Consider the following 9,304-nt stretch of genomic DNA (forward strand, 5'->3'; position numbering starts at 1 on the left):
TCTCTTTACCATCTTTCTGCCCTCTCTTTGCCCTCTTGAAAAAGACACTGATCAACACAAAGGTTGGAACAATTGGCCTGGCACTGTGCTGCCGAGATACGGTCATACAGCATGCCTTTTTTTAACACAGGAAGGCAGAGATTATTTAATTATATTGTTGTTACCTAAAGAGCAGAAGGGATGTTACCTTTACTAATGCCTGTTCCTGAGTGAAGGGACATCATCGAAACCTTGGCTTATACCTAAATGAAGATGCACTGGGTTCAGAGTAAAGTGAATGACAGTAGATACAGGGTTTGGGTGTGTTACTCTAGTCAGAGAGAGGAAGTAGGATCCTGTATACTGGGAGCCACACCCACATGACACACTTGGTGTGCTTGACTGTGTGTGTGTGTGTGTGTGTGTTGTATGTGTCGTATTCAATCACGGTATGTATTTACACAGGATCACAATGTGTACACTTCCATGCTCCTGCACACGACTCATATTTTTCTCCGGTGTTGGATGCTCCAGGCCGCACGTGTGTCTGGGTGTGTGTGCGTGTAAGTGCATTGTACTGTATGTGTGCATGTATTTGTATTTGTATGTGTTTGTTTGCACACACCAGAAGACTAGATAAGAGGCTTACCTCAGTGAATGGCCTTGCCTCTGCCAGAGCATGCCTGTACACACACACACACACACACACACACACACACACACACACACATAAACACACGCGCGCACACAATAACTAATGAGGACTTGGTGTCTCTCAGTAGATACTCCATAAGTGGCTTGCACACAGTGGTGTATAAACCCAATAAAGGCCAGCCAATCCTGTACTGTTGCCTTTCCTTCCATTGTCGAAAACAATGGTCACACCAAAATATACCTCAGATATTTGTTTTCTCTGTTTCTTTACTTGTGTGTAGGATCTAAACAAAGTAGGATCTAAACAACGTCATCTGTGTCCATCTACAGGCTTTTAAAGTTAACATGATTAACGTAGACAGAAAAAATAGCTAAATAATTAAAACATAAATAAACAATGACGATGTTACCTAGGCGGCATATCATTGATCCTGTGCCTTGTGTTTCTGGATATCTTACCAGCAACTCCATTTGCACCACCTGTCCGACCTTAACAAGATAAGCCCTTTAATACCCCTTGTAAGGGCACACTGCGTGCATTGTGACTTGGATATGATGATCCGATTAGCTCAGCCACCTCGACATGCAGTTTGGCCTATGACTCGGGCTCTTGTAAGGCGTTCTGCCCTTAATCAGTGTGCTGAGATCAGCCTGTGCACCCTGCTGATCATCAGATCATATGGAAGTGTAGCATGATGAAGAATAGCCAGGGACTTTCTAATGAGGAGACGTACAGTAGCACTCAAAACTTCCATAGAAATGCATCCTGTATTCGTTTGAATAGGAAAATAGCTGCCCGATAACTCCCCAAAGTGCGTTACCAAGATGGCCGCCGAGTCGGGGGACTTGCCTATAAGGACTTTGGTATAGCCTGGAACCATCATCATAATGTCAGAGTAGTACAAAGATTTTAAAGAAACACCATGGAAGAATTTATATCAATGCCCTTTCGTGTCAATATTAAACACCTTTTTTTACCCAGTTAGTCCAAAACCAGGCATGAGCCTACCCGATCATCAGCGTTACATAGTGCAACATCAAGTAGTAGGCCTACAGTACAGACATTTGAATGTGTGTAGTGAAGTGTAGAAATGATTTAAGGTAAGTGTAGTACGATCCTCGTAATGAACAAGTGTAGTACTATCTTAATAATCGGAATGCTGGTGAATCGGAATGATCATTCCACCCTCTAGATCTCCAGATCTCCTGTGTGTAGTGAGTCCTGCGGAACGCGAGTGCAGCCATCCTGCTTTTCTGCTGGCTCCAGTATTCATTTTGGTTTTGGATCTTTTAGGTTCCTAATTTTTCTTGTGTGATTTGTATTTTCTTTGTGTTCCCTGTACTTAGAGGCCACTCTCACGCAACCAATTGTAGTTTTCACTAGTTTCCCCACTGGTGGTTCAGACTATTCATTAGTGCCACTGTTTCCAAGTCAGTGTCATGGGTTTTTATGGGGGTTTATGGGTAGTGTAGTTTTTCCTCCCTTCCCTTCCCTCTCTCCCACACAGTGTTCTATTTGAACTGCAGGCAGGAGGTGGTTGGGAGCTGTGCTGCAGAGGTGACGGAGAGGTCCTGTTGCCTGTGTGGGAATGAGAACTCGCTGTCGGGTTGGAATGCTGCGGCCCTCCCTCTCGTCCAGCACAAGTGGTCGATCATTGATCTGCCGCTCCGGCTGCGTTGTCCAAAGGGTGTTTAGATAGGCGACTGGTTTAAGTGACTATGATTTAAGTTAACACTCCCTACCCTAAATGCACACACTATCATAAATGAGTGTGTCAAAAAAATGAGTGCGTTCAAAAATGAGTGTATCATTATTTGTGATGTTTATTTCTTGCTGAGTTTCACGTGGACTAGTGTTGTGTGTTTATGTGTTCATCCTTTCGCTTTACACTTTTTCAACACTGAATTTTGGACTGGTCTGAGAGACTACCAGTGTGCACAAGCACACATCCAGCCGTGCTGCATGCATTGCAAGACTTGAGTCTCTGTAGAGCAGTGTTTAGCCAGTCTGGTCTATACTGTGAGATTTCTCCATGGCCACCTTTGTCTTCTCCTCTCCACCCCCCCCCAAACCCCTCTCCTTCCAGCCCCCACCCCCCTCTCTCTGTCTCCCACTTTCTCAGAACATTCTGTCCTAACTCAGCACCTTTCTAGTCTCATACACTCGTCTGCCACTAGAGGGAGCGCTTTGGTTTCATTCAGCTTGTAGAGTAAAAATGCTGCGGAAACTGTTGAGCTGGGAGGGAGCAGGAGAAAGAGGAGGAGGAGGAGGAGGAGGAGGGGGATGGCAGGTTTGGTCTGTGGCCTCGTAATCGATGGTGAAATGGCGGGCCAAGCGTCTGCCGTGCTTGCCTGTCTGCCCATGCTGGCTTTGCCCAGGACTTAGATTGGCACATGGCTTATGCACCGCTAAGCTTCTCTCTGCTGATAGGCAAAGGCTAGACACACGGACAGTCACAGAGAGAGAGACAATGCTATAGAGACAGACAGACAGGGGTCAGACCTGTGCATGTGTTTGTGTGTATGTGTGTGTGTGTGTGTGTGTGTGTGTGTGTGGGTGGGTTTGTGGGTGGAGGTATACACATTTGTCCGTATGCATTCATATGTAGTACCTGTGTGTATCTGTCTATAGTGTGCATATTTGTGTGTGTGTGTGTGGTTATGTGCATGTATGAAAGAGTGTGTGCCAGTGAAGGTGTTTCTGTGTGTGTGTGTGTGTGTGTGTGTGTATGTGTGTGTGTGTCTGCTGCTGGCATCTCAGAGTATGTGTGTGTAAGAGTGTGTGCCACTGCTGGCGTCCCTGTATGTGTGTGTGTGTGTGTGTCTGTGTATGTGCGTGTGGGCGTGCGAGTGTGTGTGCACGCGTGTTTGTGTGTAAGAGTGTGTGTGACTGCTGGCGTCCCTGTATGTGTGTGTGTGTGTGTGTGTGTGTGTCTGTATGTGTGTGCGTGTGTGTGTGCACGCGTGTTTGTGTGTAAGAGTGTGTGCCAGTGGTGGCTTCCCTTTGTGTGCATGCCCCTCTCCTTCTGTAATCCCTCTTGATGCCTGATTGGCACATGCCCTCCTAATCTCTCTGATTGAGGAAGCCCCCAGGGGAGGGAACGAGGGAGGAAATAGGGGAAGGAAACGAGGGATTGCAGATTAGAGATTGGAGAAAAGAGAGAGGAAGAGATTGAGAAGGAAGGAGAGAGGAAGAAAACAGCACTGATACCTAAATTAACGAATAAAACCGTTAATCAGGCTGTTCACCATCAGCAGGGACTGACCTCCATCGTGAACTCAGTGCCCACACATCAGTTGTCAGCGGTCAGGGTGCATGGTTGCAGTTTGCCTACGAATCTATAAATGTAACGGGGGAGAGCTTTTTATCATCGGGATGTTTCAGCTGGACTTTACAAGCTGCATAGGTGTCAAAAATGGAAGGGGGTGTTGTAACAGTCTATGTTCTCTTTCCCAGTGGACACCTATGTGTTCCCCTCCTCTCTCTCTCTCTCTCTGTGTCTCTCTCTCTCTCTCTATCTCTCTCTCTCTCTCTCTCTCTCTCTCTCTCTCTCTCTCTCTTTCTCTCTCTCTGCTGAATTTCCTGTGTGAGTGCACAGCTCTGGTATTATGTGGGGCAGTTGTTGCATTTTGGGTACATTTTCTTCTGACCCCAATCAGACCAGCTGTGGATATGCTGCCACACTCCACCCTGCCTCCTTGTGGTAATATGTGGAACTACAGCAGATATTTCATAAGACGGCAGCAGGTTGTGAGATCTCTGGCAGAGGTCTATATCCTAATGGGTTGGAGAGGAATGCTGAACTGATATGTTGCTATAGGGATGTGTTGCTGTGGGCGCACTCTTGGCACCAATTCAAATACTCCATTTCCTTTCCATTAACTGTATACCATAACTCTTTGTCTGTGTGTGTGTGTTTGTTTGAGTGAGAGAGTCTACAAGTTCAAACATCATGCCTATTACTTTTATGGCATTAGCTGTGTGTATTGGTGTCTTTCTGTGTGAGGAAGAGATAGATATTACCTCGATCGACTTTGTACCCATTATGTATATGAGAGAAATAGAGAATGAGGTAGAGAGAGAAAGTGAAAAAGATAACAGATTTGAACTGTCAGTTTGTGTGAGAAAGAGAGTGTGTGCGTGCGTGCGTGCGTGCGTGCGTGCGTGCGTGTGTGCGTGCGTGTGTGTGTATAATTCAGTGTGTTGCCATGGCTCATGTCCACATAGCAGATCTATTAGCTCTACAGCTTGACCTCTGACCCTCCCTTCTGTACCCTCCCCTGTACCCTCCCTCCCTTTTGTACTTGTACTCTGCACAATGACAATAAAGTTGAATCTAATCTGATCTAATCTAATCCCTCTCTCCCAGCAGACTCTCAGAATGGCAGACTTGAGTCTGAGCGACGCTCTGACTGACGGTGTGCCCCAGTCTGGCCCGGAGACCCTGGTGGAGCGCGACTTTGTGGCCCAGTTAGAGGCCGAGACCTTCGACGACCAGGTGGGCGAGACCGTGGGCAAGACAGACTACGTCCCTCTACTGGACGACGACGACGGCAAGCAGAAAGGTAAGATGGCCACACCACAAGATTGACAGACAGGCAGGCAGGCAGGCAGGCAGACAGACAGACTGTGTTCAGAACCTTATTAACTCAGAATGTTGATGGGAAAGTCCGCTAGTCCGCTAGTCCATGATGAATTTCTAGAAATAAGAGCCTTGATGATTTTGGCTCTAAAGACTAGAATTAGCTTTTGTGATTTGTTGATTTATATTTGGCTCTGTGATCTAATGGCTAGATGAAAGTGTTTTCTGCTCACTGATTGGCTGTTAAATAGTGAACTTTGATGTCAATTCGAATAGCGCTAATGACAGTGGCTAGCCACCAGACTGAGATGTTTTTTTTTATGATTCGTCTCAGAGGCCCTTGTGGTGAATTACCCTGGGAGTTTTCATTGGATTTGTATTACAGTATCTTGCTGCATGACTCTCTCTTCCTTAGGTAGTGGGCTTAGGTTTGACAGTGTGTGTGTGTGTGTGTGTGTGTGTGTATGTGTGTGTGTGTGTGTGTGTGTGTGTGTGTGTGTGCGTGTGTGCGTGTGTGCGCGCGCGTGTGTGTGTATGCGCGTGTGTGTGCGCCCCCACGTGTGCGAGAGGGAGACATGGAAGAGATCTTATCACTGACTTCCACTCTCTTAGAAGCCAAAGTGGAGAGAAACTGTCGATATTGTCGACAGAAAGCTAATAAAACCACTGGCTTGTTCTCTTAAACCTCCTCTGTGTGTTAACCTATAGGGATGATCTCATAAATCTGAACATATACGTGTCAATGTTGGATGTAGACTGACTGTTCACAGTGATTTATAGGTTTTCTGGTATAGATAGAGCTTCCATTGTCAGCTTAGTGCCATGCTAAATGCTGGTATTTCATATGAACTTTTAATCCATTATCAGTGATTAATCACGTAAAGAGGAATTCAAAATCCATTCCCTATCTTTTTACCTCCAGGAGATTATGCTAAATATCTGTGATACTGGCCTGGACTAGTTCACACTCTTCTGTTGCATGTAATGATATCATAGCTGGTTTGTTTTGTGTGTTGGACTATCATACACTGCACAGAATATTGATCGACTAGACTAGATATTTGAGTAAATTACATTCTCTACATTAGGTTATTAGTGTGCATATATGTAAATGTTAGTCTTTAGTGTTTTGTGTACTCTGAGTTGATCAGTACCAAAGCAACTGCTGTATAAGGTGTGTGTGTGTGTGTGTGTGTGTGTGTGTGTGTGTGTGTGTGTGTGTGTGTGTGTGTGTGTGTGTGTGTGTGTGTGTGTGTGTGTGTGTGTGTGTGTGTGTGTGTGTGTGTGTGTGCGTGTGAGTCTGTGTGAGTCTGTGTGTGTGCGTGTGTGTGCGTGTGTGTGTGTGTGTGTGTGTGTGTGGGTAAAAGCAGATGCAGAGCCGGGGTTGGAGAATGGGAAGGAGGGCCAAGAGGCCCAAAACCCTGGTAAGAGGCATCCCAGAATCCTCTCTGCTTGGGTACTCGGTCTTGTGTCACACGTTTTTCTCATCTCCTGTTTGGGTTCTTATTCCTTAGTTGTGTCCATGTTTATATCCATTTTGTGTGTGTGTGTGTGTGTGTGTGTGTGTGTGTGTGTGTTGTGTTTTGAATGCTGAACTGTTGTGTCAGCCCCTCCTAAGCTGTGGACGAGGCAAACGTGTTTTGCTAAGTGGTCTTTTTGAGAATGAATCGTGATTACATAAGTGTACTTCAGCACCCATTCTGCCGGAGCTGCCAAGCGTGTGTCGTGCTCCCACAACGTCCTTCATTTGTCGTCCTACCCAACGCTATGTGTGGAAACTTATTATATTGTGATTATATATTAACTGTTCACTGCCTTTCCTTAACCACTTAGGGGTGGTACAATGCAGTATTGTGTTTCATTTAACTGCATTTTAATTTTCACTCGACAAAACTTTTGTTAATTCGTAATTTCGTATACAACTACAAAATTGCAGTGGTGATTCTTTCATAAACTTACATCAGTTGTGGCAATCAGTAGTACATCTGTTACTGTGAAGGTGTTGCTTGGCTTTAAATGCACACTAATGATCTGTCTGTGAATATACAGTCCTGATGATGGGACAGCAGATAGATAGAACGGGTGACAGGCAAACAGACAGACAGACAGACAGACAGACAGACAGGAAAACAGATAGACAGACAGACAGACAGGAAAACAGACAGACAGACAGACAGGAAAACAGATAGACAGACAGACAGACAGACAGACAGGAAAACAGACAGACAGACAGACAGACAGGAAAACAGATAGACAGACAGACAGACAGGAAAACAGATAGACAGACAGACAGACAGGAAAACAGACAGACAGACAGGAAAACAGATAGACAGACAGACAGGAAAACAGACAGACAGACAGACAGGAAAACAGACAGACAGACAGACAGACAGACAGGAAAACAGACAGATAGACAGACAGACAGACAGGTAACCAGATAGATGTGCACTCCTGCTGTTGTGCTGTAATGGCCTCATGTAGCTGACGGACAGAGAGAAAGAACGAGAAGAGAAAAGAATGGAGGAGGAAGAAGAGAAGGCACTATGAAGTGGACTCTTTCTGCCCCTGGTATCTTTAAACTTTGAGAGAGAGAGGGAGGGAGAGAGGGAGGGGAGAGAGAGAGAGAGAGAGAGAGAGAGAGAGAGAGAGAGGGAGGGAAAGGGAGGGGAGAGAGAGAGAGAAAGGTAGGGAGAGAGAGAAAAGGGGAGTGAGAGATCAGGAGAGGGAAGGGAGAGAATTGGATAGACTTCTCTATCACCTCTGGCATCTGGAGACTGTCTGCTGCAGTCTGGGTATGTAATGGAGCGAGAGGGGGAGAGACTGAGTTTGTGTGTGTGTGTGTGTGTGTGTGTGTGTGTGTGTGTGTGTGTGTGTGTGTGTGTGTGTGTGCGCACACGCTTGTGAGAGAGTGTGTGTGTGTGTTTGTGAGAGAGAGAATGTGTGTGTGTGTGTGTGTGTGCGTGCTTGTGGGTGAGAGAGAGTCTGTGTTTGTGAGAGAGTGAGAGTGAGAGAGAGAATGTGTGTGTATTTGTGTGTTTGGGTATGTTTGTGTGTGTAAATGTATTGTGTGTGTGTGTGTGTGTACATGTAAGAGAGAAATGGATGATGAGAGAGGGCCTGAGAGGAGGAGAAAGAGAAATAGACCCAGACAGACAGCGACTGAGGCTGAGACCCATGCCCTTCCCAGACTGTGTGTGTGTGTGTGTGTGTGTGTGTGTGTGTGTGTGTGTGTGTGTGTGTGTGTGTGTGTGTGTGTGTGTGTGTGTGTGTGTGTGTGTGTGTGTGTGTGTGTGTGTGTGTGTGTGTGTGTGTGTGTGTGTGTGTGTGTGTGTGTGTGTGTGTGTGTGTGTGTGTGTGTGTGTGTATTTGTCTCTAAGCTGTCTGAGCGTCTGGGGCCAAGTTGTCCCTTTCTGTGGGGTCTCTGTTTTTTTCCTATGCTCTACTCTACTCCACTCTGTTCCTCATTCCTCTCCTCTTTTCTCTTCTCATCTCCCCTCCTCTCCTCCCCTTTCACCTCCTCTACTCTACTCTCCTCTCCTCCTCCCCTCTTCTCCTCTTCTCTCCTTTCCTCTCCCATCCTCCTCTCCTCTTATCTCCCCCCTCTCCTTTCCTCCCCCTCCTCTCCTCTCCTCTCTTCTCCTATCCTCTCTTCTCTTCTCTCCTCTCCCATCCTCTTCTCTCCTCCTCTTCTCTCCTCTCTTCACCTCTGACCACTCTGAGAGATGAGTGCTGGACAGCCTGTGTCATGATCATTACTCTCTTACATCAAAGCCTGCAGGCTTCTATTCACAATAACATGATAAACTAATGAAAGATAGATCTGAGTGTGTATGTGCATGTGCGTATGTGTGTGTGTGTGTGTGTGTGTGTGTGTGTGCGTGTGTGTGTGTGTGTGTGCGTGTGTGTGCGTGCTTGTGTGCGTGTGTGTGTCAGCGTGTTTGAGTGCATCTGAATGAAAGCGAAGGGATCTTTTCCATGCCTTTGTATTGGCTTCATTGATTTCAGTTCTTCATATTGAGTTTGTTATCTCTGTTCTATATTTTCGGTTGTATTCATTGGACATATTTGTTTATTTGTTTGTTTATTTC

General features: G+C 46.0%; 1 protein-coding gene across 9 annotated transcripts in view; it reads left to right on the forward strand.

The window, feature by feature from the left end:
* Positions 1-9,304, forward strand: part of LOC143130957 (uncharacterized) — a 107,257-nt gene that overhangs the window by 17,728 nt on the left and 80,225 nt on the right. For 6 of the 9 annotated variants that reach the window (XM_076290282.1, XM_076290284.1, XM_076290289.1 and 3 more), the window contains exons 2-3: positions 5,007-5,199; positions 6,584-6,640. In XM_076290282.1, the coding sequence (XP_076146397.1) occupies positions 5,016-5,199; positions 6,584-6,640 (241 nt within the window). In that variant the 5' untranslated portion in view covers positions 5,007-5,015. Of the gene's footprint in view, positions 1-5,003; positions 5,200-6,583; positions 6,641-9,304 lie in introns of all 9 variants that reach the window. The other 3 variants (XM_076290286.1, XM_076290283.1, XM_076290288.1) reach the window with 3 other exon arrangements.

Source organism: Alosa pseudoharengus, unplaced genomic scaffold, assembly GCF_046254945.1.
Source record: "Alosa pseudoharengus isolate Yale_2024_CS ecotype anadromous, Long Island Sound unplaced genomic scaffold, YU_APseudo_1.1 YU_APseudo_1.1_scf_18, whole genome shotgun sequence".
Classification (NCBI taxonomy): Eukaryota; Metazoa; Chordata; class Actinopteri; order Clupeiformes; family Clupeidae; genus Alosa; species Alosa pseudoharengus.